The sequence below is a fragment of the Meleagris gallopavo genome, chromosome 4 (assembly GCF_905368555.1).
Source record: "Meleagris gallopavo chromosome 4, MGAL_WU_HG_1.1, whole genome shotgun sequence".
In the NCBI taxonomy this organism is placed as follows: Eukaryota; Metazoa; Chordata; class Aves; order Galliformes; family Phasianidae; genus Meleagris; species Meleagris gallopavo.
In genome coordinates this window covers 15,116,829-15,136,426 of record NC_139407.1, presented here as the reverse complement: position 1 = coordinate 15,136,426, position 19,598 = coordinate 15,116,829, and the positions used below count along the sequence as shown (strand labels likewise).

Genomic DNA, 19,598 nt, shown 5'->3' with positions numbered 1-19,598 from the left:
TACCTTAAGGGGCTTTTTCAAATCAATGTCTGAATGGATACTCAGCTCTCTTAGAGCATCACCCACTAAATTACTCCTGCGAACATGAAGTACCAGGAAAGGGCTTCTAGCCAGCAGAGGCTCCAGGGTGAGAAGCATAAAGACATTTTGCAAATTTGCACCATTTATTGCCACCTGTAAACAAGAAAGGCGTGACAAACAGCTGGAAGGAAAACAGATATATGCCTGATGCTCCTTTCTTCCTCTCAGGGTACGAGGATTGTGTGACCACTATACAAGTCTGTGTGCATGCGTGCCTGCTTGCACCCTCATTTTCCAGACCCACACCTTTTGAGATCACCAATTCACAAATTTAAGAAACAGATATTAAGCAGAGATATTAAATTCCTGAACGCTTTCTGACATTAGTGACAGGCAGGTGGAAGAAAAAGACTTTCTTTAAGCTTCTACTGAGTCATGAAACAGCATGAACACAATCTTGATAAGGTATCATACAGTCTGCAAAGCAAAACTGTGTTACTAACACACCAGATGAAAATATACCAAGGAATTCACTGCATACAATTGAAAGCTCTCATTTATATAGATTTTCTGGTGTCAGTTAAGGTACAAAGTCCAGTTAAAGGTTTGACTACCCATAGAGTATTCATTCTTGTTCTTTGTCTGTCGTAAGCAACGAATTCATACAGTAAATTCAATTAAAAACTCAAATGACCTTGAGACAGAAATCCATTGGAAACCAAACTTCTATTCCAGCACTCACAGAAGTACTGTTTTTTGGCCTCTAAGTGGTTGTCTTCATAAAGATTCTGTCTCTCAGGACAATACAACTGTTGCCAGCCTGCTGTTCTGCCAAGACAAAGAAGATCCCCTCCTCTCAGCAGTGTGCTGCTGACAATTTGAGGAGTTGGAAAAACACAGAAGAAAGTGGCAAAATAAGAGTCAGAAGCTGACTCCTGCTGCTCAGTGAGTATATGCCAAGCTTACATAGAAAACCAGAAGTCAGATTTTAACTCCCAAGTTCTGACAACCACCATCCCTCTGCTAGGCAGAAGTTGCAAAAAGGTGCCCACTTAACCTGCAAGACTCTCTGTTCTTCCAGCCTTCCAGCTCCTCTAAGAGAGATCTCACCTTAAATCATATGCTTGGACTCTCATAAATACATCAGGCTTCCTTCTCTATATAGTTTAGATTTCCACTATCTGCACAACTGGCAATTCTGATATTACCAAACTTCCTGAAGTTCAAAAAAACTAAGCATTTTGTCTGCCCTGGGCAAACAGCTTCTCCAACTACTCTGCTCTCCTGTACCACGGAAACAATAAAACGAGGTACAAAGTAACTCCCAGTGAACTCCTTTCCTTACAGGCACCAATGCAAAAGACAGGAAAAAAGTAATAGGGCAGGAAAACTAGAAGAGAGAATGATTACCTGCATCTGTAGTTCTGCATCTGTCTGCAACATCTTGGTCTTAGCCTGAGCATCAAAGATGAAAGGATAAGAACAGAGAGTCACAGCATCCTGTAAGACAAACAGACAGACAAATCTGTACCCGCTTACAGCTTCTATAAAAACTTTTTCAAATAGTCACAAAAACAATTTTCTTACCTGCATGATAGACGGTCTTACTTTCTGTCAAGGAGAAAAAAAGGAGAAAGAAATGAAAATCTTTTTCTCTATAGTCTGTGTCGTGCATTTCTTAGGATGTTCACTAGTTCAAAGGTGACCCAAAGGGAATTTTTCTCCCACAAGCCAATCTCTTCCTCTTGAAGTAAACTATGGGAATTTCCTTCTCAAGGAAACAAACACTTCTAATTCAAAACTCTCATACCAAACATTACTAAGAGGACTAACTGGCACAGAAGCCCATTAGCCTGATAGAGCTGAAACTTACCTTATGAAGAAAAACAAACAAAAAAAAAAAGCAACCCTCAAGGCAGAGAACACATGAAACAGAAGAGAATGTAAGGCCACAACACAATAATGTAAGACCAGTCTTGCAACACAAATTACTCTTCTAATTAGCCATAGATACATTTTAAACTGTTACTGTTACATCAAACTAGGTCACTATTTTATTGTTCTGCTCAATAAAAGCAAGCACACAGCTGCACTATCTATAGAATGGAAGGTGAGAGAGAGGGAACATGGCACTCACAACATTTAGAAGGTACATACAAATACATACAGTAATATTTGCTGCAGTCCCGTTTTACTCTTGCAGCATCTCTGGGTGGATTTATTTGTTTTCTCACATCAGGGATTTCTTTCCTTGTTATAATTAAATAATCTTACTGCTCCTCCAGTGAATACATTATGCTCTCTAATAAGAGGATATTAAAAACATAGATCTCTTTCATAAGAGACACAAATGTGGACAGAGTACATGTGAAAGCTCTTACCATTCCAGCCTGATGTAAGAACCACATGAGGTAGTCCTCCTGAATATCCACCAAGCTGGAAATCTCAGGGATATAAAACTTATCATATTCTATATGTTTAACTTTCTGATTTACCTAGGGAAAAAGCAGAGTGTTTTTGAAATATGGATACATTCAGCATTTTTCTTAGATCAGGCAGGTTTGCTTTCATAAAATCAAATACAGCAGGTTGCAACACACAGGCTCTAGAAAACTGAGAAACTTCTTTTTATTTTAGTTCTTCTTTCTCCTCATCCAGATGAAAGAGCACAAATACAGTGGGAGCAGAAGTGTAGTAGGGCATTTGTATCACAGCAGTGCATGTGGTCTTGTGGCTCGGCACCAACACTTACAGTGAATTTTTCCCAGCGTTTGAGTCACAACTAAGCAACCTTCAAGTACAGTGAATTCAGAATAACCAGTAACATCCTCACTGTTGTGGAGTTTCAACGGACAATGAGACAGCTAACACACCAGAGCTGTTCCCCAACTGACAAAGAGCAGACAAGACTGAATCATCTTGAGCCAACACACACACCCAGGCTTACCTTGTGGAGTTTCTCCAAAAGCCTGAGAGCAGCTGTAATGTAGCTACTGAACAAGACTGGAATCAACAACGTCTTTCTTCCACTGAGGAGGTAAACCACTGCACCTTTATAGAGATCCACTAGCCTGAGGAAATATCTTGGACACACTTGAGACCACCAGTTATCTGAAAAGAAGAGGAACATCAAAATAAATCTGGAACTGGATGCTCCCTACATGAAAGTGAAAAGAGAGGAGCTAAAGCTGAAAATAGAGGAACACACCTAAAAACTTCCGTAGTTCCTTCCTGACTGTTGAATTGGAAAAGCAAGCAGAGGAAGGGGCAGACACCAGAAGCTGAACAGCTAATTTCCACCCTTCCATTATCAACCATATCACTCACCATCCAGCCCCAAGCCATGATCAATGCACAAACCTCAACTCAAGATTTTCCAGCTCTTTCAAGTATCTTATGTTCAAGACTGTGGGATCTTGCAGACAAGTCGTTGTCTCTTTACAGTGATAAGAAAGTAGTTCTCCATCAGTACCACCTACTTTTATAGCAAGAGTCAGAGGGAGTCTCTTGGCACAGCTGCACTAAACATCCCTCTATTTTAATAAGCTGAATTACTCCTTGCTATTACTTCTCGCTAACTTTCCTCCAAAGAGACCCTGCCTATCAGGGAACCAATCTACATGCAAAGTACATCACATCTACTGGTAGAAGCACTGGCTTATCCTCTGAAGTGTCAGCACAACAATTGTGTGCCACAGAAAGAGAATCTTTTACACTTCTTTACGCTAGCAATCGCAGTGGACAAGGAACTCTAAGCGGAGGAGGAAATCTGCTTTCGAAACCTCTTTGAATAAAATGAATAAATACAATAATAAACCACTAAACCTCAAAAAAAAATCACCAGAGCAATGTTTCTGGAGGCCTGAATATATTACACAGCATTTTATATATATGAGCATTAGTATAAGATAATCTTAAGAAACAGAATAAAATAGCAAAGAGCTAATATCTTTGCAAACATGAACAGCCATTTTGAGCAGCTTATCTTCTCAGCGTTGTGTTGATTATGAAATAATGTTAGCAGAAATAAGATTCAGATGCAAGAGATGAGCTGTTGTGTTTCGGTTGACCACAGACCAAACAATAGGTTTTTCTGCACTTTATATAGGCTAAATTAACTTTATGTTAGCAGTGTTTTCATTCATTTACCTTCCACAGAAAATGTATTTGGATGTGGACAACATCTGATTAAATTTAAGAGAGTAATATCACTTAATCTTCATGACATGAAAACTCTGTGTTCACACAAAGGCTTGAAAATTTCTCTGGAATTGAGTCTCTGAACGTAGGTAAATTAGATAAGGCAAATTAGAATAACTTCCTTAGTAAGTGTTCTTTGAAATATTCTACTCCTACATTAAAACAATGCTTAACTTGAATCTACTTCCTCATTTATTATCCACAGCACTGTAAAATTATAGGTTTTATATTACTGTAACTTTCTAGCTTCCCATATTTTACCTTTATGGCAGAGTATTCATTCCAATGTATTTGATGTTTAGAATTCAAACGTTACGTTTAAAACTATCTTACATCAAAGCATAGGTTTCTGGGAGGAGGATTCCTTGTGTGCTTTTGGCTCCTAGCTGCTTTTTAGAGGCAGCTCCTTCCTGATACCACACCACAAGTCATACTCAATTGTCATTATCACTGCAGCCACGGTTAACAAAACCACCAAAATTAAATCAACATAGAAATGTGACTGAAAAATCTTAAGACAGTAATTTGTATCCTCACTGGATGGCGAGAGCAACATGCATCTTAAATGGTGGCCTCTTACCAAGAACTTTGCTAGGATTGGTGTCCAAGCGCAGAATAGCCATTGCCAGAGGAAGTGTTAATGTGATATAATACTTTGAATCTTGGAAGGGTGGGAATTCAGGGAGAATCAGATAGATCCTCATTGCCTCAACATCTGGTGGTGAGCTGGACAACTGAGGAATCAAAAAGCTTTCAAAGCTCTTCAGTATCTAGAGGGAAAAAAGACAAAATGAGGCAACTTGCCCTGGATGCTGGAGCTCCTACAACATAAATGATGTATAAACAGAGCACAAAGAGCATAAGTAGACTTAGTTTTTGCTTCCGATCCCTTGAAGCACTCCACAGGACACAACTAAACTCATTTATTCAAAATGCATAGATGTTTGGGTAGGTTTTTCCAGGGGTATCTAGATTTGTTAATTCCTCTTGCTGAAGGTCACACCCCTTCTTTGGAAGCCCAGTCAATTAATTTATCATTCAGCACTGCTGAAATAGTTGTTTATGTGCATAAAAGCATAGCAAAACAGACACCCAACCTTATATATAAAGCTCTCCAGAAATAATTCGGTCAGAAGCAGACAGGTAACATGTAAAATTTCACCTGCTGCAGTTCAAGTCTGTCAAAATGTCACACAACACCTTCCCTCCGGTGTCCCTTTCTGATGACTATAATACACAGAGATTCAATGTACCACAGGTCGGTGTACAAAGGTCCCACTGTGCCTAAAACAAGGATTGCATAGGGCTACTCAACATTGAGTCATTTCTGCTGAAGGGGAGTCAGGGAGGTTGAAAACAATGATTAGATACGACTAGTGAACAAATAGCAAAAGCAAAATTAAGAAATTCTAAAAAGCTGTGGAGTATAGCACATTGGATGAACTGAAGAAACATTTTACATACTCAGTGCTAAAACGTTCCTTTAAGTTTCTTAAGTTACTTTAAGCTTTTCACCCCTACTAATATTTGGCACACAGTAAAATATCTATTTCAGGCCAGAACCCTTATAATGAGGCCTTTCTCAATTTCCTCCTGTAGAAATAGCAGCATTAAAAGAGCAATTGAGATAGATTTTAGCAGCAAAATCAAAGCATAATGCTTGATGTGACTTACTAGCTCAGCTAGCAAGTGTAACTTCATTACTTCACCAGAAAAGACTCCATTAGGTACGAACCACTATTACTCTCTGACTTTTAAGGTCCCATAAAGTTCACTGAAGACAGTGACATGTTCAGGAGCCACTGAACTTATTATTGCTAAGTCCTAACTTGGTTATCAGTCTACATCCACTGAAGACTTGAGATAAGCTGAAGATCACACCCAGAGCAAAAACAAACAAGAAAAAAACTGTAAAAATTACAGCTTGAAAAATGGAGAAGATATACTATTTTCTCACACATCTCTGCATTCATAAGAAAAATCCTCCGAGTTAGAATGAACAGCTACTGACCCACCAGCTGCTGACCCACCAGAAGTGAGAACATAGTCATTATATACAAGCATAACATATACAGACTTGATTTCAGGAGTCATTACAACCATTAATTAGATGCCACGAAACCAAACCTTTTAAAAACAAGTTTTTGAGGCAGATTTTGAGAACAAAATCCATCCAGGTCAATGGAGATGTATTCAATGATACCATGATGGATGCAGCCTGCAAATTTGAAATATAAATGCTCTCCCCAAAAATGTGCTGTTTCTTGCATGTTACAGAGGGACAAAGCTTTTAATTCCCCCTAGGAACACCCAAAAACCTGTGAAGTGTAATACCTGGTCTAGGAGAATTGAATGTTGTGAGTTCATCAGCTTTTCAAACAGCACTCTAGTGGAGTTCAAATCAATCCCTGGGATCTTTGGACTGGTCTTAAAATGTTCATCAATTCTACAAAAAAAAAAAAAAAAAAGATGACAGATGTAAGTTCAAGGAAGAGAAAACATTACCTGTGGACTGGCTTTGTCTCACAGCACGTGATGGAGGACTGACCCCCAAGGAATGAATCAGACTAGAAGCAAAGCAGATTTTCAAATCTTCTTGCTAAGGACAAGATGCACAATTCCCCCTTCAGAACTCCTCTGGGCTTTGTTCGGATTTAGGATTCTTACAGATAAAGTTTATCAAACTCTTTGATATAACATCACAGATGCCAGTAAAAATAAAAAGATAACTGCTACAATTTCTACTGACCCTGTGGAATTCCCATGTATAACACTATTTATCCCTAGGAATGTGTTTTATCAGACACACTCTGAAGGAAACAGCACCTATTAAACATGGGATGCATTTGTCAGGTTGCTGATGCAGTTGCAATGGGAAGTTAATCATAGACTGCTGGAGTAGTTATCTCCATAACAACATGAGCACCAGGCTGGAAATAGCTCCTCAGAGTCATACTGCTGAACAAGCAGCTTCAGTAGTAGTACTGCAGCACGCCCAGTCATGCAGACACAGAAATGCTGCTTCTCAACTCAGCCCTGTGTGCCACAGAGCTGTGCTGCAAACTAAATAGCATTTGGGCACTGAAGGCATATAGTAGGGTATCAAATTGATCATTCATTTGGTCACAGACCTGTACGGGTAAAGTCTGCGCTAGTCAAGGCATCATTAAGGTGGAAAGAGAACTGCAATGAGGTGAACAAATCACACACTCTACTCCTTTCCACGGAGCCCTGACACTATTTGCAGTGACTCAAATACTCCAATTGGAGACCTCACTATTTTAAACCGACATGACACAACTCTTCTTCTACAGTCGCATGTTGCCTTCTTGCAACACTACAGAAGAAGCCATTGTACCAGCTGAAAAAATGCAAGAATAATGAGTAGCTTGTTTTCTTTTTTGAGCTGCTCTTGGAAAAGATTACTCAAAAGATTATTCAGAGTAACTAAGTCATCTTCACCTAGTTACAGGTCATTTACTCATCACATCGCCATTAAAATTCCTCCTCCACCTCATCTCATGCTGTTACCTCCCCAGCATTTACAGACACAGACAACACAGCCCTCCCCAACCCACAGCCTTTGACTCAGTTATGCATATTACATCCTTGTCACCACCTATTGTTAGTTACACCCATTTGAAACTCCTGCCTTCGCAAGCAAAAGCACAAAACTTCCCACAGCTGATGTCCCCTAAAAGGAAAGTGCTTCCATGCTGGCCTGCACGTATTTTTCAAGAGCAGCCTGTGCTGAAGTACAATTCCACAATTAGTCGCTTTCCCCAGCTAGCTCAGCTGGGTATGAGACTACTCCAATATCTGGCATTAATAATTTCCTTTAATATCATATTACTATTCCTCTTTTAAAGTTCATATTCATTTCATAAGGAAAAATAACAAGCATGCCACTTACTCACCATGCACTTTCTTAGACCCAACTTTGACCACCTACCTCTTTAGTAGACACTCTTTGCCCAATCTCCTGTTTGATCAGAACAATTAAAGCCCATTGCAACAGGCGAGTGACAAAAAGAGATTCCAGTCTGCCTCAAGGGAAAGCTACAGTTCTTGACTCTGTTTTTCACTTACTTCTTCTCCAAGAAGCTTCCATTCCAGCAGGCAGCCGAGGACAGTATCTGAACAACATTACTGTTTGCAGCAAGAAGACAAAAGAAAACAGGGATAGAAGGTATAAACAAATGTCCAAGCAAATCTCTTCAGATATCTTCCCTTCATTCTATGGGAAACAATGCCAAGAACACCCCACTACTCAAAGGCAGAGGTTAAGGGGCTCACTCAGTATCATGTAACACTCCTCTTTGAAAAGAGGGATGTGAGCAATGCCTCCTTTCCACCTACTTTTCACTTCTCACGGCAGGCGGGGAAGAATTTAAACAGTCTTCTTGCTGTTTTTCATGAACTCTAAGAACATAATGAAGAACAACTTTATAATCAATTTCCCACCCATTATTTGCAATATTGTGAGGCAGCCTTAAATTCCTCTGGTTTTGCTAGGAAGCTCTAACCTGGTATCCTTGTGACTGGCACTTGTTCTCCCCTTGGATATGGCCAAGAACCATGCACTTGAAAGGGCTGCTGAATTTCAAGTGAAAATATGGCACGGAAGCCAACAAAAGTATTTAAATAAAACTTCCAACAAAAGGCTTGTCCAGTGCCACAATACCTACTTGACAGAATTAGAACTGTTCTTTTCTAAAAGCTTTTGCCTCCAGACATCTATAGTTTCATCATTTATTAAACAGGTGTAACGTGTTTCATTTATGGTCCGGAAATCATCAGCAGGCAAGGAATTCTGTGAGAAGATACAGATTTCAGCAAAGACAAGGCTTGTACAACAACTCCTTCTTATTAAAAAATTCTGTTTTTTATATACAACTGATAGCTTTCTGGGTATGGTCTCTGAACAGATTTGACTAGGAAGCTGCACCATTACTAATAAGTCCAAAAGGAAAGGCATGGAAAGGAATAGAAAAAACCAAGATCATCACCAAACACGTTTTAGAAAAGAGGAAAAGTAAAAAATGAAAGAAAGTATAATTTCAAATTTTGTTGCATATAAACAAAGGCTTAGTAGGTTTATTCTACAGCTACATCCATCCCTCAAATGTGTATGTCAAACGTTTACTGAAAAAAAATAAGATGATAGAAGCAGAAAAACTGCTCACTATCCAGCTGATCTGATAATATCTCAATGTGTATTCCACTTCCTTACACTCTCATCATGTGAACCTCAGTGTCCCAGAAGTAAAGCTGTCCATTACTTCCCCTGTGCCAAGGAAGTAACTCCCCTCCCTGATGAACAAACTGATATCAGTGTCTTCCCAATCATTCTCTGACATGACTCAAAAGGAAGGCACCTAAAAAAGTTGTAAATGCCCGTACTGTTCTAAATAAGTGTTGTCCTTGATGAGGTTTGTAAGGTAGAATGGACTCCAAAACACCACCTCATTTTCGGGAGATTAGTTAAAACAAAAAACAAAAAAACAAAAAAAAACCCGCAAAGGTGTGATTTGAAGGCTGGGACAGGAAAACAGATTTGAGAAAATACGAGAAGATACTTAATTTGGTTTACCTCATATTTGGAACAAAGCACAAACGTTTGGTCTCCTCCAGAGAAGATATGTTTAACAATGTGATATTTACAGGCATCTGTTGAGGAAAGAAATGCAGTTGCATTAGAGACTGATTAATCCTTCTTTGCCTTTCCACTCCACATTTGCACTGTCACTGTCTCGCGCTTTACACTACAAGGAACACCTGGCTCCTTGAGGGCAAGGCTGAAATGAGAAGGTACTGAAATACTTGAGCACTTTGTTTGAGAAGGACACAGGACCAGGCAGTAGGGGAAATTTGTAATTTCTAAATAGCAGTGAGGTTGCTATATGTGAGAAACCAAAGCCCTTAGAAATCAGTATTAAAACAATGTAATGAAGGCTCAAGATCACCAAGTGTTGAGCTCTGCCATGATAAGACAGGGCACACAGATTAACAGAGAGCAGAGGTCGCCCAGTAATTCCGCAGTGCATTTGGGCCACAGGAATGAGTTTCTTTTGCTATTTCAAGCACTTACAGTGTAATGTGAAGATGGTTTTAGATCAACACGGGTGAGATGAAGTGACTTATGCCCTTTGCTACTCCAAATCATCCACAGTACATACCAGGTTTCCCTGAGAGTTGCCCATTGTGAGCTGCCCAGTGACCCTTCACTGGAGAGGGACACTTAACGTTGCAAGTGTGCCCAGTTCCCAGCTGGCCTCTTGTTCCACAGCCAAATGCATAGATCATTCCTGAAGAAGGCACAAAGGCTAAAGTGTGATGTCTGTAACAGAGATGGGTACAATGTTTGGGCCATGTTTAACAATTAAAAGAAAAAACAAAACAAACCTAAAATTTATTCTCACTTCCCCCAGGCCAGAAGCTGGCGCAAAGCACCAGTGCTCAGCTTTTGCCACTTGATGGCACCACTTTATAGGATGCAGTTCTTCAGGTGGAAGCGACCTGCACTACTTGGCTCATATCAGGATAACAGACTGAATTAGTTTAGTCATTTGATAAGCCTGCACATATAAAAGGCAAGAACGTAACACTTATGTTACTAACTTCTCTCCTCCTGAAAGAGGCTGGAATCTTGTGACCAAAAGGGGCTGCAGCCCCAGAGTCCGTCTTGACCATTAAAACGGAAAGGTGTCATGCCAGGGGCACAGGCAACAGCCACAATTAAAAACCAATCTCCGTTAGAGGGACTTAAAATTTTCCAGGGAAATAAAATTAACATTAACTTAATTCTGACACACACGATGCAAAAGCAAGACTATTCCTTCTATTTACAAGACTCAGTGTCAGCATTAACCTCCACTGAAGGAAAATTTTTGACTGCACACAGTACTCACCTGCCACAAGCAATCTGGGATACTTCACTGCCCATCAGCTCAAGAACTCTTCGGGGGTTCACTTCATCATTCATGGAATCATGTCCCAGTTGCCCGCAGGAACCTGCACCGAACGTGAACACCCCTCCACTCTGTTAGCAAACCAAACAGCATATTCTCCATTTAGGACCCATATCCCAGCAGCATCTCTTTGACTCCAGTTTCACTACGAGCTCAAGCTTAAGCAGAGATTGCTGGGGATTCCAAAGGATTCAGAAAATAAACTTGTGTTCTGCTAATGCAGCCCCCAAACTTCTACTTTGCCATTCATCAGTGTCAAAATTATCTCCAGTATGCCTACAGAAGACAAGCTTCTCCCCACCATTACTAGATGAGCCTGAATCTCAGTAGGTTTAAATATGGTTCAACAGCACCCATTTCCACTATACTATACATCCACCTCCGTCAGCTGCTGTTCAAATAGATTGTGACCTTTCTCCTTGAATGAGAATCACACTCTGGTCTTGTACAGTAGCTTTCCCACAGGAACCTCAAGATCAGCTCTTTCAGTTCCATCTACAACAGAGAACATTAAGGCACTAAGCCAGGAAGCAACACACCTAGAAGTGGCTGGGGTGAGGCAAGAACTAAACACTGATCTCCCAAATGCTAGTCCTATTCTCTGTCTACTGAACTACACACTACTTGGAAACAGCAGTAGATTTGGAATTGAAAACCTCTTGTAAATGCTGTGAGTGACTGGTAACTCTCTGTTTGATAGCCCCTCCTATCTGACTTGCACAGTAACTCTATCTTCCAATACAACATTATGTTATCATCCCTTTGGATATTCGTTTCTTTTTTTTTTTTTTTGTACAAAGCTCATTTCTTTAAGAGATTCACCTGAGTTTTATTATTCATTGTCATGGATTACTAACATCTACATTTTAAAAACAGCATTGGTTCACGCTGGCAATGAATCTCAGAATGAATTATAAGACTATTTTCCACTTAGTCTCTTTTCCAGGAGTCAGATAAAATAAGGAATGTCGATTTGTTCTTTTCCACCATTTCCTATGAAAAAAATGTGAAACCTTCAGGCAAGACAGCAGCAAGGGTTCCCAGCTTTGGGAACTTCTTTACCTTTGTTAGAACTGCTGTGTGTTCCTCTCCGCAGCTGATGTAAACAACCTTCTGAGACCGCAATAGCTTCACATGGCAAGGGGATTCTCGGTCTGCATAGAACAGAATAAAGGAACTGTTTCATAAATACATTCCTAAATGCCTGAGAAAACCATTGGCAGTCTGATTTTTAGACATATTCCACAACTTGGGTCATGATGAAAGTTTTAACAGACACTGGGAAAAAAAAGCAGATCCTTAATTTCTCCACTGTTGCTTTCCCCTTCCATTTTTAACAGATTTGCCCTGGTTCAAGAAAAGTGGGATAAAGTGAGGACACAAATGCTGAGTATCTCATATAAATGAGATGCACTTGCAGCGTGGCACAAATGACCAGTGTAGCCGAGCTACACCCACCCTCAGCCTCATGCTCCATTTCAACTCTTTGCTGATGACTGCTAATATTTGTTTCCAGCACCATTTTTAAACCTTTCTCTCATACAAAACAATCCTGATGTGGGAGACACATGACAGCTAAATCCCAAGGTGTATTTAAATGCCTAGTCTTCCTTCTCTTGTCATCTCTTAAGAAGATCCTCATACTTGCAAAGGCTAATCTTTGCCAACAGTTAAATGATGCTTTTCTCCTTCACTATGACATTCTAATCACCAGGGCTCCCCCAAGGATGAATACACTAAGCAAAGTTATACGTTTTACGATGTAAATAACAATAATTTGCATTTCAAGGAGCAGTGGGCACCCCAAAACGTTTAGACAATAAAGGGAGCAGCTGCTTCCTTTGTACCAACAAAATATCAAGTTCCTACCTATAGAAGCTGGATATTTTTTAAGACTCAAGAACTTGACAGGTGCTTTTTTCTGTGTAGTGAAAGGAAAATAGTCACATTTTCATGAATTTAGAAATGAGAGCAGATTTTTTTCATTTACGTTGTCCTTGACTGGAATTACGGTTTATCTCTACAGCATAATTGTTTAAGTAACAGAGCTGCAGAATACTCATGCTCTTAATTTTTGCTGTTCATGTTCACTGAGTAGAATTCTGTCTTATCATGACTCAATCACCACAAATGCCTAGTATTTATGACGGCATCACTTACTGAGTGTTAGCAGAGTGTGATCTCTGGCCAACACAGTTCCACAAGCAGATGCCCCTTATGTTTTTATTTAAGATAGCCCCATGTCAAAATAAACCTTTTCATATATAGAACACAGCATTTCTAACAGTGCTGTGTTGAGATCAGAAGCATCTATCTGTCAATCTGCAAGGAAAGAACACAGCTGGTCTTATACTAGGTCAATACTCTAGCTGACACACAGCACAAGAGAACAGATCTGGAGCATTTCTGAGAGGGTGCAAAATATGTTACAAGTCTTACAACTATGTTTTATATTCATAAAAGTGCAAAACAAGGTTCAATACAGCTGAGCATCCTATGCTAAACTACAGGCTGTTTTTGAGTAATTGCTTTAAATGTATGTTTCAGTAGGTAGAGTGGGTTGTCAAATTGCATCATTCCATTATACATAGACAAAATATGAGGTAATGCTTTTCTCTTGCAACACAGTGTTTATAAGCTCCTACACAATCTAATGTTTATAAGTAAATACACCTCTTGTACTCACTCATGCAAAATAAATTATCCATGCATGCTGTGTATCATGCCTATCTATAGACAATAACTTGCTTATATATCTAAAGCTACTCAGAAACTACGCAAAAAAAGATGAAGAGAACGACACGAAACTCCAAAGAAAATCTTTCATTTACTTTTGCAAGTAGTAACAAATATATTAACAACAAGCTGAGGGAATTTGGGCTTTTCAGACTAGTTGTAGTATCATATCCACTCCTTTTTTTAGCTTTTATGAATCAGTCTTCAAGTTTGTTGATGACTAGGTTTCACTGAACTTGACCATGCAAAAAAAAAACAACATACCACTGGCCCTGTGTGTCTGAAAGAATGTGCAACCAATAAACAATACATGTTTTACAAGAATGAGACAATTCATGTTGCCAACATTTTGTAGCATACAGATGCTCACCAATCAAAAATATGCAGGCAAACCAGAGGATGGGTTCAGCCTCCCGCTCCACTTGGAGACCTTATTTCACATGAACTTCAAACAAAGTATGGACAAAGTGTTTTTGAGGGAAGAAGAAAAGAATCAAAGCATTTCCTTGGGTGCATCTCGACATTCACATTTCAAATACTACTTTTCTCTTTTTTTTTTCCCTTGGATTTTCCTTCTTTCCTTCTCATTAGCAAACACAGGGGAAAAATGTGTTTCCTAAGAATGAAAATCCTGTAAAGTCCACCAAAGACTGTTTCTCTGCCCACTCCTTCCGAAGGAGCTACTGAGGTCTATACCTCTGCTCAGTAAAAACAGACTGCCAATGTGGAAAGAAATGTGGCACTCAGCCAAAACAAAAAACAACCTTCTTTCACCTAGGAGTACAATTTTAATACCTCGTTCATCACTTAGTCCCAGCTGTCCTGAGCTGTTCTTTCCCCAGCCAAACACAGCTCCTGAGAGAGAGAGGGCAAAACTGTGGGCTCCACCTGCAGCAACCTGGGCCAAAGGGATCCCATCAAGAGACTTGACACGCTGTGGACTTGCTTGGGAGGGACACTCTTTCCCCAAGCCCAACTGACCATAGCTGTTCTGTCCCCATGTGAAGAACTGGCCATCTGAAACAAAGAAAGAAAGAGGATAGTGAATAAAAGCTAATCAACAGAAAAGCAAGTTTGTCAAACTGAACAAGTACTAGTGCTGGGCGCTTCTCTCCCACCCAAATCTCATGATGGAAAAAGCAAGCAAGACATCCTTTGCTAAAATATAAGCCCAGTCTGGAGCCACAAGGTAAATACACAGATGCATAACCAAGTGCAAAATACCATATCAGACTGCTGTAACTTCAGATGTGTAGAATGGTCCACATGTTGCATTCAGAAAGGGAACAGCCAAGGATAATTTTGGCAGAAAAGAACTAACTCCACACATTCGTCTACAAGGGCTGCTCCAAAAGTAATGCCTCCTTTTTTTTATTACGTTGGCCAACTATGTCAGAGGCAGATGCTGATAGCAGGGAAGGAACCTTTCTGCTAATATTCCCTTACTTTTTGTTGCTGCACAACAGATGGCAGCAGAGGGGCACTCTGACAAAATGGTGCCTGACATGGAAGTGCGGAGGAAGCAAATGTGAGGAACTGAATTCCTCCATGCAGAAAAAATGGCACCCACTGACATTCATCAACACTTGCTGAACGTTTATGGATACCAAACAGTGGATGTGAGTACAGTGAGGTGGTGAGTGGTGCATTTCAGCAGTGTCCACAGCAAAAGCGAGTCAACTCCACTGGTGCAGATTTTTACAGGCATGGCATGCAGGCTCTCATTTATTGCTGGTGAAAATGCATAGCTAATGGTGGTGACTATGCTGAAAAATAGCATTTTGTGACTGAAAATTTGCTCCATCAAACAATATTATTGTGCTCTTTGTATCTGTTGTAGTTTCCATGAAAATAATTAGGAGGCACTATTATTTTCCATCAAGATGGAAAGCTGTTAAGTGTTCTTGCCATCATTCAGCAGTGAGGCAGTGGGTGGCCTGTGTGTAATGTTTCCCTTCTTGACAGTATTGGCAACACTCTTCTACAATATATGTGGTACCTAATCTACTTCACTGTCTTCCATTTGTCCTGAAAACAGATGAGATAGGGATGTCCTTGCAAATATGCTATCTTGGACATAGAGCAAAACAAGAGCAGAAATCTTGGTAATAAATAATGAACACTACAGTACCTGCTGCCAAAGCCAGACAGTGCCAGTTTCCACAGGAAATCTGCAGTATGGTCTGTTGGTTCAGTTTCTTTATCAGCCTAAAGATGACGACATTATTTTAGAATAATCATCAACAAATACAGTATCACATTAGGTGAAATTATCATTTCCATTTGGGTAATTTTTTTTAGACAGACACATAACCTGTGGTTTTGAGAAGAGGAACAGAATCTTGGAGGTAACACTGATCACAGATGCCAATCTGCCATCTGAAGAGCTTTAGACATCGGACTACCAGCTCTAACTATTTTTACTGCTATAAAGAAGACTCTAGACGTCTGAAAATGGTGAAAAAAATGTGGTCTCTCAGCATCTCTCTAAATATTCTTTTTCAGGCATTGACATTTTTCATGTCATTTATGTCAGGAGCACAGAAGCTTCGAAGAGCTACAGCACCACAACCTCTTCATTGCTTTGCACAGAGAATAGCAGATCAAGATTCAAGTTATTCCACAAAAATGTTATTTTTAAAATGGCACTATCACACTGGCATCTGAGCCTGTCTCTCTTTTTTATATCAGATCTGCCAGCAAGTAACAAGCTTTCTTCTCAGAGAGCCCTTCAGATCAAACAAATGATTATGCTTTAGCAACTGGAACTCTTTTTCTTTAAATACTGTCCCGTGAATGACAGTCACCCTAGACACACGTCCAGACCTCCTCCTCTAGCTCTGCACTGGATATATAGTTGCAGCCAGAGTAAGAGACAGAACACATCTGTTATTAAGGCAGCATGATACAACATCATTAACTACAAACAGACCAGTTATCTTTATTATGGTAGTGAGCTCAGGTCTATAATCTGTGAACTGCTTTGGACGGAGGAGTCTTAGTGTCTGCTACTGGCCCCAACACCATCTACATGCACTTATTCTTAACACTGTTACTGCTCTGAGACTGGTAAAATGCATTAAGCAGGTCAATGAAGAAAACTGAGCACTTCCCTAATATTTCTGAGCAACATTCACTGTTCAGAATTGCAATGGGCTGGTTTAGCAGCGTTGCTGATAAGCAGAAGATATAATACAAACAATGCAAGAATTCCAGAGCTGAGGCACCAGTTCAGCTGTCCATATCTTTTGCCCATTCTTGAAATATGGGTCCTATCTCAGAGATACAATGCAATACCAACATACCACATAGCATTTCTATTTTGGGGTTCTCCCTCATGTACCTCCTGTCCCGCAGAAAACACTGTCATATTTTTCATTGAGGAAGCCGAACTTGCTCTAACTTTCTTCTCTGTGCTTCAAGCACCGAAGATCAGAAGGGCTGTCCTAACTATAGTCCTTCAGAACTTGTCTAGTACTCAAGGAGTACTGAGAGGGAAAAGGAAGAGTGTCAGGCTTGTACTGGTAAGTGGCAAGTGCCCAAATACCAGCCCTTTAAGCAAGAGCAACACTTCCACCAACTGCAGGCTGCAAAGTGAAAAAGCCCTGGGACAATACTTCCAAGCGGGTGCCGTAAGGAAACCCAAACCACTTAAAGATTTACCTTGGTACTGTCACTGCATCTTCAATAGTGGTGAGGCCCAGCTGTCCATCGCTGCCTGCGCCCCAGGAGAAGACCTGGCCCTGGTCACTGAGTGCCACGCTGTGGGACTCTCCGCAGGCCACATGCACTATGTGCTGCCCTGCCAGGGCTCCGATTAGTTCTGAGAAAAGACACAAAAACACTTCCATCACAGGACTTGTCTCATATCTACATGCAGACGGCAGATCTGTAATACATAAGCAAAGCCATTCAGATAGGCTCAGTGATGCCCAATTTAGTTATAAAACACTTCCCACATAAGGAAAGCACCAAACTTTACTGAAAATGTGTGGCTGCTGAGTTCTTCTAAAACCCTGACCTGTAAACTGTAGGATAAAGGCAGGTAACGTCCTCAAGCACAACAGTCTACACGCAGCCTCACAGATATATGGAATCAAACAAACTTTCCAGATTTGATGTTTTCTAACTCAGTTTTGATGTAGGGATCAGCATGGATCTGAAGTTTAAAAACCCTGTAAAATACATTTGGCCTTCCACACCTCATATGCCTAATGAAGACAAGTCATCCAAAAAAGTTAATCAATGCAGTTTTCTCTTGCTTTACTTCTCGATGGATGAAAACAGACATATTACAACACCCCCGGTGCTAAGCTTGAATGAGGCCCAAACCTATCAACCTACTACTATTTCTATCACAGTAAGAAGTTCACAAAAAATGTAATGTAAAAAGCAAGAGGACTTTAGAGAAGAGTAAAAGAGAAGAAAAAAAAAATCTTCCTCTGGAAGATTGCCCACGATTTATTTTTCACCATTATGTCATCTTAAGCAATTGGAAAAGATTTGACAACTACTCTTACAACATCAACAATCAAATTTTATTCATTATGCAGACTTTTTACAAACAGGCATAAAAAAGCCTTGTCTTGCAGCAAAGCACTGGAAATACCACATCTGATGGAAAAAATCCTCACAAGCCAAACAGAAGAAAAGTTGGAATTTTTCTTCCCTGAAAAAATGTTTCAGGGTAGACAAAGAAAGATTCACTCTGCGCTACAAGGCAATGATTAGTTTTATTAAAAGTCCCACATTGATGTTCCACTTATCATTCTATGAAATGACACCCCACATCAAGGGCACTTAGATATGTATCATTAACATACCTGGCACCAATTCAGCACACAGATAGATTTAAATGTCTTAAATCAATTTAAAGGGGACAATTCCTAGGCACTCCTAGGAAGGTTTGCCTTCTAAGTCTGAAAGTGTGAAAATGGGAAGTAAATTAAGCCTTAAAACATTTTATGGGATAGAAAGGTGACAATTCTTTAAACACATATTTTCTACACAAACAAAATGCTACATCAACATGCACTTCCTTGCACTCAATTAAAAGCCACCGAGGAGCAGTTTGTAGGCAGTGATCCCACAACACTCCAGAAGGCCCTGAGGCCTGGATCTATTTCCCGCCGCACCATCCAAATCATCTACTTGAGGGCTGTATGAAGAGCATTTGCTAGCATTCACTGTTTTGCTAGCATGCTCAGCAAAAAAGTTGCTGAGTACCTCAGCCTTCTCCTTGTCCATGGTTATGAGCCTGCCTGTACTGCTCACTGTGGGGGGAATACATCTTCTTGGACATCTTCTTATTCCTTTTCTCGTTGATGTACCTGCAGAAGCCTTTCTTGCTATTCTTTGCCCCACTTGTGAAGTCTAGCTTCAGTTGGGCCTTGACCTTCTTGACCTCATCCCTGCACACATCAACAGCATCCTTATACTTTCCAGGGTACCTGTCCCTGATTCCATGCCTGTGCATTTTCTTCTTGCTCTCCAGTTTGACCAGCTCAGACATGACAGTCTATTACCATCCTTTCAAGACTTCCTACGCCTGGGGATGAAGAGAACTTCTGAACTAAGCAAAGCCTCCTTAAAGACCTGCCAGCTCTGCTTCGCTCCCTTGTCCTTGAGGACAATTTACCAGGAGGTTTTGTTGACTAAGTCCCTAAAGAG

At 40.2% G+C, this 19,598-nt stretch overlaps 1 protein-coding gene across 3 annotated transcripts in view; it reads right to left on the bottom strand.

Moving 5' to 3' along the window:
- Window positions 1–19,598, bottom strand: part of HERC3 (HECT and RLD domain containing E3 ubiquitin protein ligase 3) — a 42,555-nt gene that overhangs the window by 10,661 nt on the left and 12,296 nt on the right. For 2 of the 3 annotated variants that reach the window (XR_014882855.1, XM_085222248.1), the window contains exons 3-18: window positions 17,592–17,751; window positions 16,060–16,136; window positions 14,724–14,945; window positions 12,255–12,346; window positions 11,133–11,263; window positions 10,401–10,561; window positions 9,815–9,891; window positions 8,910–9,034; window positions 8,311–8,370; window positions 6,556–6,667; window positions 4,802–4,991; window positions 2,969–3,132; window positions 2,403–2,516; window positions 1,609–1,632; window positions 1,432–1,521; window positions 4–174 (exon numbers count right to left, since the gene is read on the bottom strand). Coding sequence is in view for 2 of the 3 variants with exons in the window: in XM_085222248.1 (XP_085078374.1) it covers window positions 4–174; window positions 1,432–1,521; window positions 1,609–1,632; window positions 2,403–2,516; window positions 2,969–3,132; window positions 4,802–4,991; window positions 6,556–6,667; window positions 8,311–8,370; window positions 8,910–9,034; window positions 9,815–9,891; window positions 10,401–10,561; window positions 11,133–11,263; window positions 12,255–12,346; window positions 14,724–14,945; window positions 16,060–16,136; window positions 17,592–17,751 (1,970 nt within the window). In the remaining variant the exon portion in view is untranslated. The remainder of the gene's footprint in view (window positions 1–3; window positions 175–1,431; window positions 1,522–1,608; window positions 1,633–2,402; window positions 2,517–2,968; window positions 3,133–4,801; window positions 4,992–6,555; window positions 6,668–8,310; window positions 8,371–8,909; window positions 9,035–9,814; window positions 9,892–10,400; window positions 10,562–11,132; window positions 11,264–12,254; window positions 12,347–14,723; window positions 14,946–16,059; window positions 16,137–17,591; window positions 17,752–19,598) is intronic. The other variant, XM_085222249.1, reaches the window with a different exon arrangement.